Here is a 20,619-nt window from a genome sequence, read left to right as displayed (position 1 = left end):
ATGACTAAGTTTTAATCCATCTGAAGGGATGTAGTGGTGACCTGTCTCAAGCTGCGTGTTCTCATCACAGTGGAATGTTTGCCATCTAACAAGTGGTCCTCCCCACTTTTAAGACTAGGAAAATATTAGTGATTGTTGATAATGTCCTGTCTCTGTAGTTCTCTTGAGTCCTTGTGTGTTATCTGGGCCACATGGTGTTTAAATACCCTTCCATGTTCTTCATGGAATCTGCCATGAAATTTCAGCCATTGAGCTTTAGCAATCAGTAGTGGCCAACTGCTCACTCCCATGTCAGTGGAGCAGCGAATCCATGACTAAGTTTTAATCCATCTGAAGGGATGTAGTGGTGACCTGTCTCAAGCTGCGTGTTCTCATCACAGTGGAATGTTTGCCATCTAACAAGTGGTCCTCCCCACTTTTAAGACTAGGAAAATATTAGTGATTGTTGATAATGTCCTGTCTCTGTAGTTCTCTTGAGTCCTTGTGTGTTATCTGGGCCACATGGTGTTTAAATACCCTTCCATGTTCTTCATGGAATCTGCCATGAAATTTCAGCCATTGAGCTTTAGCAATCAGTAGTGGCCAACTGCTCACTCCCATGTCAGTGGAGCAGCGAATCCATTCCAAATTTTAATATAGACTTTAATGGAGCTAACCCAACATGCTGATCCTACTTTGGGGATAGTCCTTTAAAGTCCTTGTTAAAACATGAAGTGGATGTATTGTCCCACTGAGTTGGAAGCCATTAGCAGCCAATGGTACCCAGCAGGAAAGGTACATATTTGTTAAGCAGCTGGGCTTCCCTATGTGTGTGAGAGAAGGGATGGGTAAGGGGAGATTGTCATCAAATTCTGCTCTGAACCAGGAGCTGACAGTATATGGACATGGCCAAGGTTCTAGGGCCCATTAACTAGCACTAGGGAACTTCATTTTAGCATGATCTTGATTAAATGATGGTAACTGGAGCAGCATCAGAAAATAATAATAATATATTTTATTTATATCCCACTTCTCCCTATGGATCAAGGTGGGTTACAGTAAAACACTATACTACAGCATCTCTTTAAAACCTTTGCTTTTCAGTCTTGGGAGGTGTCCCAAATGAGCCTAGTTTTTCAGTCAGAGAACTAAGGAGAGATATGAACTTTCAGAAGGCCTTTCTGGAAAATGTCTCTTAATCTAAATGTTTCTAGAGACCCTTTTATAGAAAAAAAGCCATTACCAGAAAGGATTGATATAATTCCAAGCAGGGCTCACTCATGGGTGGGAAACTGTGAGAGAGAAACCACACAAGAATGTCAATCGGATGGATCAGTAAGTGTGAACTGATACTCCTGGCACGGACCAGTCTTGTCTTGGGCTTTAGAAAATCTATTCAGATGTAAAATATGAACTAGTGCAAACTGTCCTCTTAAACAGCACTACTGTATTGAGGCTTTGTGTGTTTGTAGGTGTATGTATACACACGCAGAGCCCTTTTGCTTCTCTGTTTGTTATGATTGTTAGGGAGTTATCCCATTTCACATATTAAATTCTCCTTTGTGATTTCTGCTACTAGACAGGGTCGGCTCTGTCAGTAGGTAGAGTGAGATTGGAGGTTATAAAACAGATGTTGTGGGTCAGGGCTATGGTGCCCTATGGCCTGCTCTGTGCCCCCCAAATTAGCCCACTGTTAATTTAGCAGGATACTGATCTGCTAATAGTATTATCATGGTTAACTAACAATTAAATTGATTTCTGCATGCAGAATGCAACAGGGGCACATCTTTGTTTCAGGCAGCAATATATCTGGGGCATTTTCTGTCTTGGCTGTTTAAAAATTCTGATATCTTATTCCTCAAAAGCATATGGCACTGTGAGAGAGTGTTTTGCAGATTGGAAGGTTGAGATGTTGTAAAGCACTGTAGGTACTTGATGCTTTAAGATGCTTTAAGATGAGATGTGTGAGTTAAAAAGAGGAGGGGGGAACCCTTACAATTTTTAGACAAAAGAGGAGTTTCTACACAGTGGAAAGAATCAGGCAGATAGAGAAGGGGGAAACAAGTAAGAAAGGATCAAAGAGAGCCACAGGTACCAAAATTAAGATCAGAACAGAAGATGAAGCTTAGAAGCAAAGAAGAGAGAAGAGAATAGCAGCAATCAAGCTGAGAAAGTAAAAGAGAACAATCTCTTCAATATAAAGGGAGACAAAAAGAAAGTTGTAGGTTTAAAATAAGCTGAATAGCAAATTGTTTCAAAACCAGAACTTCAGAGTCATAGCTCACTGTGGAGTTAAATAGAAACAAGGCCTTTGACATGCTTTATACTAGCCTAGATTTGGGGTTATCTATCTGAATATGGAAGAGGAAGATTAGCATTTTAAAATCACTTAAAGTATTTTTGCAAAAGGTTGGTGACTATTGCTTACATTGTTGTTGCTGTTGTTAACTGCCCTGGAGTCGACCTCGACTTGTGGCGACCCAATGTATGAGACTTCCCCAAGCAGAAAGGATCCATCTTCTCCCCTTATTTACAGTGAGGACAGTCTGCCATGTAGATACATTTTTTGAAGAGGAACAGAAACTCAGTGGGCTTTTCAGTCATGCTCAAAATAGGATATTTTGAAATTCCTCTGGACAAAAGGTTGAAATTTAGGATGCCCTGTCCTCTTTCAGGTCCTGCAGGTTCAGACTTGTGGCCTCTAATTGAGTCCAATCATCTGGCATGTAGTCTTTGTCTCTTTCTACTGTCCTCTTATCTTTCCTAGCATTGTTGCCTTTTCTAATGATTCATGCATTCTCACGATGTGGCCAAAGTAGAACAGCCTCAATTTAATGATCCTGGCTTCTAGGGGGAGTTCGGGCTTGCTCTGTTCTAGAACCCATGTTTGTCTTTTTGGCTGTCCACGGTTTCCCCAGTACTCTTCTCCACTACCACATCTCAAATGAGTTTATTTTCTTTCTATTAGGTTTCTTCACTGTCCAGCTCTCATATCTGTGCATAGTGATGGGGAATGCCATGGCTTGGAATATCTACAATTGTTTTTTGATGGTTATATATAAACTATATTGTATTTCAGCACTGCAGCAGCTTAATTGGTATCAAAAGGTCAGAAATAAATGTTCAAGAGAACCTCAAAGCATTCTGGGAATTGTAGTTTGTTGTGGCACCAGAGCTCTCTGACAGAGAAGGCTAACTGCCTTACAAAACTATAGTTCCCAGAATTCCATAGCATCAAGCCATGGCAAAGTGGTATCAAATGCATTATTTCTGCACTGCAGGTGCAGCCTTAGTCATAATCAATGGGACTTTAGAAATGGCTAAATTAAGCCCCATGGGCCTACTCTGAATATGACTAGTTCCTGGTCCAATCCTACAATATGAAATTGAACAAGATGCAACACTGAACACAGGCAATGCCTGAGCTAATAAGGTATTTCCAGAGGGATTCCTTCAATCCATTGGCCCACTGAACTGCCTCCTTGGAATGAAAGCAGCTGTTCAGGTTGCAGGCATTGGGACCTTTAACTCCTTTCTCCATAAAATTAATTGCTGGATTGGATATTGGTACAAAATATGTACTTTACCACTGAGCCTTGCCTTCCATGATTCTGATTTATCGTTTCCTTCCTTTCAGGGGTCAGTTATTGTTTTAGGCAGTAAGATGGATCTTGTGGAGGAGAGACAAGTAGAAACTGAAGTAGCACAGCAGTGGGCTCGACTGGAGAAGGTGAAGCTGTGGGAAGTGACAGCAACAGACCGGAAGACACTGATGGAGCCTTTCATGGTGTTAGCAAGCAAACTCTCTCAGTCTCAGAACAAATCAGCATTTCCTTTGCCCGGACGGAAGGCCAAAGGCAATAATGACGACAACTAAAACTGATGCGGGGGGGGGGGGGGGGGAGCAGTGCCTTGAGTTGCCAATTCTTCCTCCTGCTGAGCCAAGCATTCCATTTTGCTGTTCCTTTGGCACTTTGTGAAGTGTTAACCATGTTTCAAGCTGCTGTTGAATCCCTTTCAGTTTCTAAAGCAGTTGAATAATCTGGGAGATTATTCTCATGGGTGAGAATGGTTTTGAAAGCTTCTGTATAAAAACACTGCATGGATCATAGTTGTCTGTAGTGATCTGTTGATTCAATAAGCATAAGATGGCAGGTGCTAACAGGGAAAAGGAAAACAGGCGGAGCAGGAATAGAATGGAGTATCCTGAAATTGGATATGGCTGGCTAGAATTCTGAGCAGGACGTTCCACGTGGTAAGATTTTGTTGCTTAACCCTCTCATTTGTTTGAAAAGGCACATACTAGAAGAGAGGAAACAGTTTTTCACAAGGGGTGGCACAGAGGCAGATAAAATCTAACGCCACTGAGAAAATCTGGATGCAAAAGGATCTCGAAGCACCTTTGAGACTAACCGAAAGAGAGAATCTGGTAGCATGAGCTTTTGTAGACTTGAATCTACTTCCTCAGATGTATATAAACATCTTAAGTCTCAAAGGCGCTACATGATCCCTTTTCATTGGGATTTGTGTTAAATACTTTACCACATGCTCTCCTTATGGGGAGTATGTCAAAGCAAGCTTCTTCTACTGTACTACTTTTTAAAAAAGAACTTATCTGTGAATTGTTCCTTTGTAAGCCAACATGCTGTAGGATTGCCTACAATTTAAAATCAGTAGGATTGCTTGCAATTTAGTTTCTTAACAAGCTAAATATTTAATTCTCTGTTTTAAAAAGTGTTAAAAGCTCAAATGCATCAGCCAAAAAATTATCCATAAAAAGAAAGCTGAAGCCAGTTATAAAATGTTGGTTAGAACACCTGGGCAAATAAAGTCATCTCCTGGCACTGAAAAGAAAAGAGCTGCAAGCTGGGAAGAATGTCTTACACATTAACTATTGCAATCAAGGAAGTTTGTTTCCCAATAAACTCCTGCTTCACTTCAGATGGTACCTCTGTCAGACAAGGAAAGCTTTATACAGATTCATATGGAAGTAGTCAGATCTCAAGACCTTTAGGGCTTTACAGGTAACCCTCAATACTGTGAATTTTACCTGGACACAGATCAACCAGCAGTGCAGCTAGGCTGAAATACATGTTTTCCCTGTTATGCCCCATTAAATACTTAGCCATTCTGTTTTGATTTCATAGGATCATAGAATAGGCCATGGGTTCCAACAGGCTATTAATTCCAACCCCCTGTTCAATGCAGGACCTTCAGCTAGAGCATCCCCAGCAGGTAGCCATCAAGCTACTTTTTGAAGATGTCCAGAGAAGGAGACCTCACCATGTCTCTAGGCAATCGATTCCACTGCCAAACTGCTCTCACTGTCGAGATGTTCCTTCTAATGTTCAACCAAAATTTACCCTCCTGTAACTTAAAACCAATACCAAGTTCTACTCTCTGATACAGCAGAAGCCATGCCTCCACCATCCTCTCCATGGCAGCCCTTGAAATAGAGTGCAATCATGTCACTTTTGAGAAAATTGAAAAAAAAATTCTTACCTGGGGACCTTTGAGAAAGGTGAAAATAATTTACTCATCAGGGTACCTTTGCAACCCGGGAAAGTAATCCTAAGCCCTAGTCCATTCAGAAATTGTCAAAAATATCCCAGTCCAGGGTCCCTTCCGGAACAGAGAAGAAATCCCCACACCCAAGGACTTTGGGGAAAATTGAAAAAATTCCCATACTTGGGGACCTTCGAGAAAGATGAAAATAATTTCCTCACAGGGGTACCCTTGGGACCCGGGAAAGTAATTCCTAGCCCTAGTACATTTGGAAACTGTCAAAAATATACCAACCCAGGGTCCGAAACTCCCATACCCGGGGACCTTTGGGAAATTTGAAAGAATTCCCATACCCTTCAGGAAAGATGAAAATAATTTACTCACCAGGGTACCTTGGGGACCCGGGACAGTAATCCCCAGCCCTAGTCCATTTGGAAAGTGTCAAAAAAATCCAAATCCAGGGTCCCTTCTGGAACCGCGAAAAAATATCCTTACCCGGGGACCTTTTGGAAAGGAGAAAATAATTTCGTCACCAGGGTACCTTTAGAACCCCGGAAAGTAATCCCCAGCCCTAGTACATTCAGAAACTGTCAAAAATACCTAATTCCAGGGTCCCTTCCGGAATGATGAAAAAATTCTCATACCCGGGGACCTTGGGGAAAATTGAAAAAATTCCCATACCTGAGGGACCTTCGGGAAAGGTGAAAATAATTTACTCACAGGATAAGTTTGGGACCCGGGAAAGTAAACCTCAGCCCTAGTAAATTTGGAAACTGTCAAAATTATCCCAATCCAGGGTCCCTTCTGGAATGGTGATAAAGTTCCCATACCCATTTATGGTCAGAATATTCTACCCTGTTAGGGCCACTAATAGGACCTTGTGACAGGGTGGACCTTGATGAGCAAATCTGTTCTTCGCTTCACCAAGCTGAACATGCCCAGCTCCTTCAACCTCCTCATATGCTTTGTTCTCCACACTTATTATCATCCTCGTTGTCCTTCTCTGAACCTGCTCCAGTTTGTCTATATCAGTGATGGTGAACCTTTTCGAGGCCGAGTGCCCAAACTGCAACCCAAAACCCACTTTTTTATTGCAAAGTGCCATGTCCCTCTGGCTTTCTAGTAACAAAGTCTGGCAAACTCTGTGTTGGGATGATGGCACATGTGCCCACAGAGAGGGCTCTGAGTGCCACTTCTGGCACGTGTGCCATAGCTTCGCCATCACTGGTCTATATCCTTAAAATGAGGTGCCCACAACTGAACACAGTACTCCAGATGAGGCTGAGCAGTGCAGAATATAGTGGGACTATTACTTTCTTGACTGGGAAACTATGGTTCTATTAATGCAGGCTAAGATAGCATTTGTCTTCTTTACTGCAGCGTCACACTGCCAGCTCATGTTCAACTTTTGATCAATAATCATTGAAGTTTTTAGGCACTGTACACATACAGACTCAGATTCAACAGATTGTAGCAGTCTACAGATTTTAACTATCTCCTTGTGTTGTCATTCTTTCAGAGGCTGTGAAATCTGAGAGCATGCTCGTTCCAATGATCTAGCTTGTAACTGTGACATTAACATAACTGTGGCCCCGAACAGACAGGCCAAAATAAAGCTGCTTCGGGGTCACTTTGGAGGTATGCTGTTGAAATGACACACGCATCTTAAGAGGCCAGAAGCTGCGCCAAAGGTGCACTCCAGTCGTTAGGACTGGAGCGTGGCTTTGCCATAGCTTCCGGCCTTTTAGGACACATGCAGCATTTAAACAGCATACAGTACCTCCAAAGTGACCTGAAGCAGCTTTATTTTGGCCTGTCTGTTCAGGCCCAGTGACTCTTTTTCATTTTCTTCAGTTAAAGTTTTAGTTAATGCCCCCTATTAACGTGTGGGCATGATTTATTTGCATATTAATTAGCCCTTGCTTTCATTTATAGGTTGACACCCAATTCATTCTTTCCCCTTCTCTAGATCAAGGCCTTATTCGAACAGGTATACACCTGACAATTTGAAAACAGGGATGAGAGTTCACATATTTATAGCAACATTGCTCTCCACTGCTGCCATGATCCCATACCATAAATAAAAGATAGCTTCAAGTTAAATCATGTGCACTTCAATGTTGAGGGATTCTCAATGCCTGAAATGTAAGGTGTTAGCAGGAAATGGCAAGTTCCAGTTCATTGCTCTGATATTCCAGATTTTTGTGCATGTTGAGCTTGCCTAACCCACCCACCATTTCTTCCCTCACTCAATGGGACATCTCCTTTTTCACAGTTGTTTTACTCCTCTTGAAAGTGGGATACAAAATGCATAGCTATGAAGTCAACCAGGACAGTTTTGCTGTAAAGTCAACATATATGTCCAAGTCCAATGACGTTGGATGGAGATTCTGGGAGCTATTGTTAAAAAGAAAAGAACTTTTCCGACCTCTAGGCTATTATGGTGACTGACTTTGAGCCACAGCTATTCATTTGGAGCTGAGAACATCTAAAGTGTGAATCACACGATTTCTCATATGGTAAGGTCTTCCAGTCCCCACATTGCGTATTAAAAGAAGAGATTGAAAAAAGAAAGAAAAACAGTAAATACATCCAGTTTTGTGAACTATGGCAAAGAATAGTAAGAGTTTTTATTTTAGTGGTCATATAGATTCTGTATCTGAAGCCATTTTGTCTAAAAAGAAATAGTAATCAATTTTTAAAGAAGAAAATGTAATATGTAAGGTGGACTAGGAAAGGTTTGTATCAATTTTTAATATTTGTAATCATCTGTATTTGGGTGCAGTAAAGAGTTGGACTAGGGCTCTGGACAACAAGGTTTGAATTCCTGCTTGGCCATGGAAACTCACTGGGTGTCCTTGGGCATGTCACATACTAAACCCAGTGGCAGTCCCGCACCGGGTGACAACCAGTGCAGGGGGCAGGACTTCTGGGTCTGAACTTCCTGTTGCAGGGGCTGGAGGAGCACTGTGCGGGCCAAAAAGGTACCTGCATAGCCCCTAGGGGCCTAGGGGCACCTGCATGGGCCTAAGGAGCACCCATGCAGCCTCTAGAGCACCCATGTGGGTCGAAGGAGCATCTGTGCAGTCGCTAGAGCGCTCGCATGAGTCCAAGGAGTGCCTGCACTGGCCAAAGTGGTGCTGCAGGGGCCAACTGGGTGTCACTCCCCTTCTGGGGTCTCACTCGGTGCGGGCCGCACCCTTGCACCCGCCCCCCATGATGCTACTGTCTAAACCACGGAAGAAGGCAAAAGCAACCTCCTCTGAACAAACCTTGCCAAGAAAATCTCATGATAGGTTCACCTTTGAGTGGCCATATGTCAGAAACAACTTGAAGGCACACAACAAGAACAACAATGTATAACATATTGATTTGATAACGAGCATTGAAAATGATTTCAAATTAATAATAATAATAATAATAATAATAATAGGAAAGAAGAAAAGATTTAGCAGTGTATGCTGTTGAAATCCTCACAATTATTTGAACTGTGAATGGCTTTCAGGCAGGTGTTGGGTTCTGCTATGTTCTACTTTCCATCTATCTTTGCTAAAAGTGCATATATAAGGATGGAAGAAATTGTACAGGTGGCATGGGAAATGTAAACAATTCTTTTTCATTTGGCCAGTACTCATACCCAGAACGGGGTGTCAACATGGTTCTCCAGATACTAGACGATAACTCCTATCAGCCTCTGGTTGCTGCTAGTCTAGGGCTCTACTAGGAGAAGAGGGTTCCCTTTTTTTCTTGTACAAAATTTCCCCAGTAAGGAAGACAGATGAAATTTCTAATTTATTGACTAAATGTAGTTGTACCATTTAACAATTGGGATACATGTTAAGCATTTCCTTATGCTGTTTAAGTTCTTGACTTTGTTCTGTGTGATTTTATTTCTCACCTCTTCACTCTCTCAGAACTAAGACAAATTTGTAGCTCTGTCGCTCCTGTACAATTCCTTTTCTCTACTCTAGGAGTAACAGCAACTTCCTTCACCTGAAGCAAAGGTGGGAATCATGTCCCACCTGACTCCAGATACTGTTGGTTGGCATCCTGTTCAGTAGTTAGGACATCGTAAGTTGGACTTGCTACCCCATATATTTTCAGATTCATGTTTACAGTTGTGACCAACCAAACATAACTACAAAACCCAACTTTTCAGCCAGGGAACATCCCAACTGATGGTTCTGTAGACTGGGGCACACTGAGATAAGTTGCAGCAGGACACCAAGTGGTTTCTCCACCTGCCTGTTCTCAACAAGCTCCGTGACTAGGCAAGCTCTGCAGTAGTCATTTCCCAGCAGGGCCCTGGAAGCCCTTTGGCTGGGGCACTGTCTAACTGAAAATGTAGGGGTTTTTTGGGATGAGTGTGTGGCACTGTCAGACATGCCTACATCTGACAATGTAGGTTCTTCAGCCTATTGTTTTATATGTTACTTCGGGATTGGAAATGTGCAACATCGTGATCAGACATGAGAATCATGTGGCCCATGCAGTCCTTGACACCCTCAGTTACCCCCACAAAGCCCCAGAATCTCCATCAGAAAAAAAAAATTCTCATGGAAGACCACTCTATCCAATTTCAAAATATATTTCAAAGGCTATGGCCTCACTCATAAACAGCTAATAAAAAAGCTGGAAGAAACCCTAGAAGCAACAGTGAATGATGTGATGCCACTTCTGCTCACCAGAAATGGGTGGTATAACCCTCCTTACCACTGTTTTTTGACTGAGGAAGGTCACATCTTCTCCACCCCTGCACTATAAGCTGGATCCTAAAACAGAGCCAGAGACAATAGAGAGAACTTCACAAACTAAGCAAAAATTTGGAAGGGTCTATCTAATCCAACCCCTGCTATACAGGAATGGTTGAAAAGAATGTTTTTGAGTGTTAAGAAAACCTGGTGAGAAGAATGCTGGGCTAATTCAGGACTTATTCTGCACAGAAAATGCTGTTTTCTGCGCAAAATAGCCATGTGTGAATTTTGTGCAGAGAGTGGTGGCTCTCCTCCATTTCACCCTATTCCATTCTCAAACAGCTTTTACAGTCGAGAAGTTTCACTGTTGATGTAGAGAAATTTTGAGTTTTGAATGGTGTGCCTTTCACAAACCTGTACAGCTCTCACTGTATATTGTTCTTTTATCAGACTATATAAAGCTATCTCAACATGACAGAAGAAAAGCTATGGGCTTTTTGTACATATTTTATTAGCACAGTAACAAATGCAGACTTAGGTAGCCCACAACATACAACCAATCCACTGAGTGACTCCTATTCCACGCCTTACAGTTAAACAGCTTAAGGTATTTCACTACAGGTTGCCCTAAGTCCCAATTAAAACCTTTATTTTCACCAAAGTAACTTGGCATAGAAAAAGGAATACATTAACTACTTCCCCTATTCTAGGTGAGGCAATATATAGCCACACCCCCATATTTTATATGAATCAGATGGCAGTCTTTTAAAAGGATTTGTTAAATACCAAACTCTCCCACCTCCCTGGCGGGGAAATATTCCCAACATCTTTTTACAAAATAAAACAAAACTAAAAAAAGAAAAGAAAAGCACACAGCAAGTCTTCTTGAAAGAACTTTTACATAAATGCCAAATATATGTACCTGTACAAAATTAAGCTGTTTTAATCTTTTACCTATCACAAGTAACTGAACACCCCTTTCCCTCCCACCCCCTCCAATTGTCAAAGTAGGTTACATTCTTCTTGGTGCTATATCAGAGCTACTATTGCTGAACTAATGACAGTCTTAAAATATGCTATTCCCCATTCTAGCTGTCTACTGTAGCAAGATACCTTAAGTTACAACAACAAAATCTTAGGAAATAAAAGACTGAATAAAATCTGTTATAGAAATACCCTACTCTTTATCAGTTTCTCCCCTTCCCTGACCCACCCCTAAGCAGCTCTTTCCATCACAGACGATTTAATGCAAGGGTTTGACAAAAATCCAGTTTATGTAGCGTATCTCTTGGTCCACTGTCTGGCCATTCTGTCATGCTCTGCTCTGTTAGTCATATATTGAGTAGCAATACTTCCAACCAGGGGGTCAGCTGAAAATAAAATAAAAATATAATAAGTCCCAGTTAATCATAAATCTTTAGGGCAGAAAAAGGGAAGTATTGAAAAGAGGAGCCCAAATTGTTAGGAACATTTAAAATATAAATTCTGTAAATGAACGGACAGATCTGTTTGTCTCAATTTTACACTGTAATGTGGAACATCCTTCCAAGTGACTGTATACGTGTGGACAACTTGTGTTTCTATGGATATAGCATTCTTGAATTATCATTAAATGAAGGATGCGTGCCCTCAAAAAAGGGCAATACTCTACTGGTTACATATTTGTTTACTTTTTATTTGTTCTGGCCAAGATTCTAGATACACTTAAGTATACTTCAGCTACTTAGTTAAGTATATTTAAGTATACTTAACTAGGGTCCAAAACACACTGCAAAAATAATCCAGTTCGAGATTGCTTTAACTACCTGGCTCAATGCTAGGGAATTCTGGGAACTGTAGTGTTGTGAGACATTTAGCCTTCTCTGCCAGAAAACTCTGGTGCCACAATAAACTGCAGTTCTCAGGATTCCCTAGCCAAGGCAGTTAAAGTGATCTTAAACTGGATTATTTCTACAGTGTGTTTGGATTCTAAGTAGCATCTCCTGGGATGGAGCTACAGAACTTAAAGTGGTGTCAAACTGCATTATTTCTCCAGTGTAGATGCACCCCTAATGAGATACTGTATGTACTCATGTATAAGTCCAGAAATTTTAGTAAAAAAACTGGTCCCAAAAATCCTGTGCCAACTTATCCACAGGGTCAATATAAGTACTGTACCTTAATTCTTATTTTTAAAAAGGACACATTCCTTTATCTGAGTAGAGTGGTGAAAGGCAAGAGCCTAGTCTGTTCTAAGGGGTTCTAAAAGAAGCACTGACCATCTCTACTCTGTCTGCTGCAGTGCTGTTTTGGGCCTATTTGAATGCCTGGGAGGGAAAATGGCAGCAGCTCTTTGGCACTTCCCCTACAAGGTGCACCGAGAGAGCGGGACATTCAGAGCTTCTTTTAATTTCTCCTGGGATGGAACACTTTCTCGTATTTTGTCACTCTATTCAGAGAAAAGCATGGTTACTTTTTTTTAATAAGAGTTAATGCTGTACCTTAACTCCACCCGTGCCTGAATCCGCCCCCACATCACACAGCCGCAATTTATCGTAGTTCCTTCCTCATCCATCCAGTCTTTAGCATGAATACAGACAATTATGTCTGCCAGAATTTTGTAAGGGTTTTTATTTTTGCCATCCATCTCCTTTGCTTCCTCCTTAGCATCTTTTGTTACAGGCCCCTAACTTTTATCTCCAGCTTATCCACAGGTCATATCAAAATCCATAGTTTTGACCCCGCAAAACTTGCCCTTGACTTAAAGGCCAACTTATAGTCAAGTATATACAGTAGGTCAGGCTGAGAGAGACTGGTCCAAAGTCACTCACAGTGAGTTTCATGTCTTATGAGTGGCTTTCACTTGGATCCCCCTCTTTCGCAGCTTATGCTGTACACTATGTACCTTATCAGACGTGCACAACTCTTGGAACTGTGCTGGACTATTCTAAATTTGTATATTATTTAGACTGTACAGTCCAGATTTCTATTCACACAGGAGTAACTATAAAAGATTATGAAAAAGAAAAAAATGCTATAAATAAAATGGAGGATCAGTGGAGAGGTCCACGGGAACTTTTGTGGATGTTATTTGGCATTAACATAATGTAAATAAACCTTTTGTTTTAAAGGTGGGCATCTTGTTGATCTTGCTTGAAAAAAATTATACATGCACAAGCTATTCAAACTCTTCCATATACTGTAGTGTACAGGAAGTATTAAAAAGGACTACCACTAAAGCCAAATGTTGCACTGAAAACCTCTTTACTGTGCTGCCCTGCACAATCAAAGGCCATTAATGGGTAGTTTCTCATGAACTAGGTTCAAGGTCTCTCATAATTATTTTGGGGAACGATTAGAAAACAAACCTGAAACTTTACCTGTCCTTTATTTTTACAACTGATTTGCTTATGTGGAATGAAGTAGGTACTTTGCCTTATTAAAATTTCAATTTTCTCTTTGACTTTGCTGACTTTTTTTTTTTAAAAAACAACATTTTCTATGTTTTTCCTGTGCAGTTTTTGGAAATATGCCCTTGGCAAGAAGCAACAAAAGCTAGGGGTTTATAAGATGCCTGCAGGACTGTTAAAATAAGAGCAAGAATTTAAAAGGCCAAGCTGAAAGATTCACATCCTTCTTAAAGTAGTGAGTGGGAACTGATCATAATTTAAGGACCCATCCATGGAGCAAATAAGTTCCTGAATTTATACTGGGAGGAAACAGCTAGTCTTCCTCCATGGGACACTCCTGTGTTAGCCACCATGCTGTGTAACACCTATGTGAGAGGTACACAGTAGTTTTATGCAATTAATCTTTCAGGCCATGTGAATTAGCAAGGAACTTGTCCAAATGGAAGCTCTGAAACTAACCAGCTCTGTGGCAGCTACTGTTCCCCCTGCCCTCCATTTCAGTAGTCTTACCAGGGTTGCAATCTGTAAGAAGTGAGCAAATGGAGAGGAGAACTTTAGAAATGGTTAATGCTGGACTCCAGTTGTCTTTTAAGATGTCCAGGCAGATCACTCCTTGGCTGTTAATGTTACAGTGATAGATTCTTGTTCGAAACGTAACCTACATAAGAAAAGAAAAACACATAAGGAAATTATTATAGCCTCTTCAACTCAAAAAACTGACCCAGTCATCATAAGTAGCTTCTGTCTGAGATTTTCCAGACAGGCCCTGCAGCATTTCCCACATCAGACATTAAGCACTGAAGTTGTTCAAGCCTGCCCACAAATCATTTCTATCATACTGCCTTCCAGTTCTGATAAGCTGTTGTCATTTGAGGGACAGCATGCATTTTCCCTTGTTTTGCTATATAGCCTTTGGCTATAAAAGGGCTCTTTTTTCTCCTGTCAGCGGTTTAACAAAAATTGCAAAAAATCCACCAAGAGACTCAAAAAAACTAAAAACAAATCCATGTTCTGTGAGCAACAAGAGCCCCATCTTACTACCTTTATTGTTCTTAGAAGATTTCTTATTTGTTCTGGCAATTGAGCCTTGGGATGTGTATGGTAATTAAATCCCAATCCAAAATCAAAATAAATCAAATAGGTATTGCTACATGGCAGATGATTTCTTACTTGTGTGGAAAAAACCACATCACTTTACCTCTTCTGGTCTGTTATAGGCTTTGGCGGCCCTACTGAATATACCTGAGAACAGGAAATCTTAACATTAGATCTTCATACAAAATGTTTAAGAAGGTAATTACAGTAATTGGGGTGTGTGTGTGTGTGTGTGTGTGTGTGAGAGAGAGAGAGAGGGAGAGAGAGAGAGAGAGAGAGAGAAGGATAAAATTAAGTATCTGGTGTGGGTTAAGAACAATACTGATTTCAACTTAACTAAATGTTAAGACTTTATCTGCACTAAAATCCAAACATAGTTGGAGCCCAATCAGTCCTATTTTATGTGGACAGGGGAATATAGTTCAAATAAATGTTTTTCTACACATAATTTACATTTTACAGGTACTATCACTTGTCCTTTCAACTAATCGTTTCTGCCAGGTTAATTCAGTGCTATGATCCTTTTTGTGCTCTGGTGGCCCATGCAACTGAGTGGATCTCATTTCCCAGCTACCAATCATTCTGCCTTTCTAATCATCCAGGCACTTAGAGAGGGACAACAAGAAGAGCTTCAGGCAACAGGAATGTCCCTTGAGCTCTGTCACAAGCACCAATGTATAGGTGAAACTATTTAACTTCTAAGAGGTCAGGGGCACTCTAGTAGGAAGGATTAAATAAAGAACATTGCCCAATCAACTAAAATCTGACCCTTGTCTACAATATAAATCACTACCCCAGGTTTTACTCATTAATAAAAATTGAAGGTTATTTTCAAGAACAGATGGACAGCTATTTTCATTCTTTTACAGATATTACATTCAAAGGACTTACTAGGACTTGGTAATTTAGGAATAGCTCCAATATATCATTTTATTAGAGGAGGGGGTCATCGGCATTTTTGTGACAGCAGCTGTTGCTGGGTGCATTCAACACATTTCCAAATTATGGTGGTCCTATCACAGGGTTTTCTTGGCAAGATTTGTTCAGGAAGGGGATGCCCTTGCCTTCCTCTGAGGTTGACAGACTTTCCCAAGGTCACCTAGTGGGCTTCCATGGGTGTGGGAGGATTTGAACTCGGTTCTCCAGAATCAATCCACTACGCCATCCTGGCAGACACCAGTTCCCAAAACTTCAGATGACGTCTGCCAGCAGGGGTGAGAATCACGTTGTTCTCCAAATACTATTTGATTGCAAGTCTTAGCCAGCAGACAATAGTGAAGAATGTTGGAAGTTGCCATCCAACATCTAGTGGGCCATATGACTCTCACTTCTGACTTACATGTTCAATAATATGGGGACAAGATAGAACTCTAGGGGACCCCAGAGGGCAACTGCCAGGGCACAAACCAGACAATTGGTTGCACAATCAAGAGACACTCAAATTCCATTTCAATGAAGTGACTACTCAAGCTTAGAAGCCCCTTCCATTCTTGAGTTGTAGACATGGGCCCAGCTTACACAGCACAGTAAACTAGATTATTCTAGTAATGCTGTTTGATTTCACTTGCCAAGGAAGCAGCTAAGCAAATCAAAGTTTTGCACCATTCATCATGCAAACTTGGGCACAGCTGTTACTCAACTCTGTTGACCTCCCAAAAAGCCAGAGACAGATTCTGCAAGGAAACTTCAGTTACACTCTGAATTCAATTTCTGGTTTGTTAGTAGAGGAACAAAAGAGAGCAACAGCTGTGTCTTGCTTCATGAGACACAATAAAGAAACCACAAAGTAAAGCTCTGTGATCTGGGGCTTAACTGCACCCAAAGCAAGCATGAGTGATCAGGCGATGTGCACAAGTATGCTGCTCATTCATATTAAGCATGGGTTTCTGCAAATCCCTGGCTTACCACGTCATGCAACTGTGGCCTTAACCTCAACAAAATGTTTTCAAGCAAGTCTATTCGTGTTCTTCTGCAGTGGCCAAACCAAACTATTCTCATAGCTCTGTTTTCTGGAAAGTATAGGATGCTTGATGTTTAAATACATGTATTGGGCCCTAGAAGGTGGTATGTGAGTTCCTGAAAGAATGCACAGGCCAAAAATCCCCCTTTTAGAATGCAGCTGGACATTTCTGTCCAACAAACAACATCTGCATTCATTTCAAAGTCACAGAAACAGAGTTGTGCATTTGTTGTTGATGCCATGAAGAAGTACATTTGTGCACCTGGTACTGTCATTGAATACAATTCCACATGCAGACATTTATATAGATCCGAGGGCAGGGGCAGCCTATGAACTCTCTTTAATCCACCTGTAGCTTTGTTATGTTCATCAATGGGACTTAAATAAAATAAAATGGCTTGGATTTGATGCGGTAGTGTTTTTTAACTGAATTGTGTTATGGGCTTGGCAATTCTATTCTCCACCTCATCTTGAGAACTGAGCACATGCATTCTTACAATCTGCAGTACAAGAGCTAGCAATGCAAACTTTATGCCGGCAAAGAAGATTTTGCCTCTCTTTGGAGAAATATATATTTCTACAACGAAGCAACAAATTCGACTTGGACTTGATTTCCTGGGGGAAAAAATAGTACTGATTCCTTTGTGTTAACATTGCCTTTGCTTTCTGCAAGACAAGTAGAAAAGAGTCCTAAAGCTCCTAAAACCCACAGCTTCGGAATCTAAACTTTCACAATTTAATCTTTAGCACATTAAAACATGGATCAGGTTTTATTTTGCTCCAACTGAATTTTGTCCCCTGGTTTTATTGAAACATGCCTCCTGTCCATGTGGATCTCTGCTAAAATAATTACTGAACTCTACACTGAATATTGATATTAAATGTCATGTTTTAATTTCATACTTACTATAATTTCAGGTGCTATTACTATTCTAATACTTTCACTACCCATGTCAGAACTATTATTCTTCCTTTAAAATTAATTAGAATAGTTAAAAACAATAAGACTAACCTTCTTACACTTATGGTGAACTGCTGCCCTCTTGTGCTAACTGTCTATATTACATCAGAATTACATCTGGTTTAAAAAGTGCTGGGGAATTACTATAGCAGTTATCTACTATTTCTTCCTCAGTCTTTAAGGCCACAAAAGAACTGTATAATTATACACTTATACAACACATGCTTTCTAAAGGCAGCTGCCTTATTAAGGAACAGAAATTAGTAACCTTTTGCCGCAAATGTCAATGACTAAAAGCACACTTCCCATTATGTTTCAGGTATACATTCCATTATATTTGCCACTTTTTATTCCATTTGTTCCCCAAGAGACCCAGCATAAGATACGGAGTTAATTTATGTTCTATTTCTGTACCAGTTAGGCTATATGTGAAATCAAAAAGATCTCTAACCAGATGGAGACCTGCTTCCCTTGCAGAAACTATGTACGAACTGGTTTTCCTCCAGTCGACTAATGCTGTATAGGCATCACCTTGGTGTATTTGGATGATCCCTGCTTTGAAGTGACCATTTGGTTACTTGGTTCAAACTGGGATTTATGTCATTCACACCAGCTGTGAGAGCAGCACATGTAAAGGAGAGATTTGGAGGAAAGCTTTTCATCTCCCACCACCTCTACATATGAGTCTGTCTCCAGTGAGTGGAACTGGAATAATGGGATTTTGCAAACACTTCATGTATCCAGATACAGATTTGGAACTTTGCAATGTGGGTGCTGTGCAATTAAAACACACTCTCTACCCCAACATTTTCAATAGACTTTTCCAATAAAGAAAGAACTGGTAGAGTATCATTCTACCTGGCCAGAAATCCTTAACTACATGCAACCTTAGTTAACTAAGAGTGCATCTACAATGTAGAAATAGTGCAGTTTGAAAACACTGTAACTGACATGGTCTGTCTATGGGATCCTGGGATTTGTAGTTTTGTGAGGCACCAGCACTCTTTGGCAGAGAAGGTTAAATACTTGATAAAACTATAAATCTCAGGATTCCATATAGTATTGTTACAACATTTTAAGAGGTGTCAAACCACATTATTTCTACAGTTTAGATGCACCCTTTGCCTCTGACAAAGAAGCTCATTTTTGCAAAGTATTTTTGTGCCCACCCAGAACCTGTCTTTTCTTTCTTGTCCTCTGTTCTGAAGGGTTTTCTTTAGGTGCCTTGGTGGTGCAGTGATTAAATGCCTGTATTGCAGCCACTCACTCAAAACCATTAGGTTGAGAGTTCAGTACCAGCAAAAGGGCTCAAGCTTGACTCAGGCTTGCATCCTTCCAAGGAGGTTGCTAAAATGAGTACCCAGCTTATTGGGGACAATTAGTTTAACAGTTGTAAACTGCTTAGAAACTGTTAGTTCAGTATGAAGTGTTATATAAATGAAGCTGTTTTTTTTAACAGCATCAACATTAGAAAGACGATGAAGGAAGGCTGGAGAAGGTAATTTTGTTGTTGACTATGCAGTAAACAATGCAATAAAGCTTGAACTAGAAATGAATAGGATTCTACTCTAGTTGAGCTTACTGTAGCTGTGTGTACCTGCCTACAAAAGGTAAAGCAAACAAGCAGCTGCTTCCAGAATCCTTTACTGAGATAACATGAACTACAAATCAAAGAAAAACAGGGAGAACAGTATATGAGCCTACCTCACACATATTAAAGAAGCATAGGTTGGTAAGTCTGGCTACCAAAATGGAAACCATTAAAAAAATGGAGGTTAGTAAAAGTAAAAAGTGTCCCTGGTTGCATTTTGGAGGAAGCTTCCAAGTGGCTTGTGTAGGTTCAAAATGTTTTAAGTTTACTTCTACAAGGCTTATTTGACCTGCTTGTTTCATTTCACACATGCACAGGATTAGCTTTGAGTAAGAGGTTTGCTGAAATGTGTGGAACTGTTCTTTTTTTCTTTTTTGCAGTGCAGGAACCATTCTTTCCATGTTGTATCTGCCTCTGGTACCAAATTTGCTGTTAAAGAAATAACTCCCAGGAACACATCAACTTTGTTAACTGAGGTATAGCTTGTAGTTGCTTACAAAGGACCCGGAAGCACTCCTATACCTAAAAAAGCAACATCTAAATAAGACTACGACATAGACATTTCCTACATTTAGGACAAAATATAGACACGTCATTGCATTACTTTTAAGGAAAAGGAAACTCATAAGACTTCTAATATAAATGAAGTCATCTTAACACTTATTTTCTCTGAAACCTGCCATTAACAATTAATACTTGCATTGTATTAATCATTTATATTACATGTAATATAATATACAGTATTGGATGTGTATATATTAGTAACATTATTTTGTCTGTAAAATATCTACCAAACATGGCTGGATCTGAACACTGACTGCACAAACTTTTATAATCTGTAACAGGATTAGCAGTTGTCTAGGAAGTTTCAATCTTGTCCAGTCTCCAGGCTAACACTGATCTTGGACATATCAAGGGAAACAAAAGTGAAACTTGCTAGTAATTTCTAGCCCTGCCTTTAAGGTTCTCCTTTCTCTATCAAGAAGATACCTATAGGGGTCAGACCAAAAAATCTGTTATGATGAGAGAATAGGGAAGATGAAGTTTTAAAGTTCTGATATGGAAGGAATCTATTAACTACAATACACTGGATCCAGACTACATTAATTAGAACTAACTTTCCCTCTTAATTTCATTTCAGCCTAAATTAACTTATAGTAATGTAGAAATCTATGCATGTCTATACAGAAGTAAGCCCCAATGAATTCAGTGGCAATTCTTTGTTTGGAGCCAACTCCTTGTCTATACTATACTCAAGCAGGAAGTATTATTCAGTATAATTTTAATAGGAATGCCAGTGGCTATTTTTGGATTTGTTTAGTTATATTATAGCATTCCCTTCTTTCCCAGTTGCCAGGGGAAAAAAATCTCAGAATTCTCTGGGCACAGCATATCTTTCAAGGCTGTTTCAGCTGCTTCACTGTTTATTTCTAACTGGCTCAGTT

At 40.3% G+C, this 20,619-nt stretch overlaps 2 protein-coding genes across 8 annotated transcripts in view; one reads left to right on the top strand and one right to left on the bottom strand.

Annotated features, from left to right (window-relative positions):
* NKIRAS1 (NFKB inhibitor interacting Ras like 1) overlaps positions 1-3,863 on the top strand; it is a 15,351-nt gene extending 11,488 nt beyond the window's left edge. For all 7 annotated transcript variants that reach the window (XM_042476689.1, XM_042476695.1, XM_042476688.1 and 4 more), the window contains exon 4: positions 3,617-3,863. In XM_042476689.1, coding sequence (XP_042332623.1) covers positions 3,617-3,856 — 240 coding nt within the window. In that variant the 3' untranslated portion in view covers positions 3,857-3,863. The remainder of the gene's footprint in view (positions 1-3,616) is intronic.
* Positions 3,864-10,669: 6,806 nt separating this feature from the next.
* Positions 10,670-20,619, bottom strand: part of UBE2E1 (ubiquitin conjugating enzyme E2 E1) — a 72,543-nt gene continuing 62,593 nt past the window's right edge. Inside the window, exons 5-6 of the mRNA XM_042474320.1 lie at positions 14,078-14,225; positions 10,670-11,548 (exon numbers count right to left, since the gene is read on the bottom strand). Of these exons, the coding sequence (XP_042330254.1) occupies positions 11,451-11,548; positions 14,078-14,225 (246 nt within the window). The 3' untranslated portion in view covers positions 10,670-11,450. The remainder of the gene's footprint in view (positions 11,549-14,077; positions 14,226-20,619) is intronic.

Source organism: Sceloporus undulatus, chromosome 6 (assembly GCF_019175285.1).
Source record: "Sceloporus undulatus isolate JIND9_A2432 ecotype Alabama chromosome 6, SceUnd_v1.1, whole genome shotgun sequence".
NCBI classification, from domain to species: domain Eukaryota; kingdom Metazoa; phylum Chordata; class Lepidosauria; order Squamata; family Phrynosomatidae; genus Sceloporus; species Sceloporus undulatus.
The sequence above is the reverse complement of the archived record's forward strand: the minus strand, read 5'-3'. Positions and strand labels throughout refer to the sequence as shown.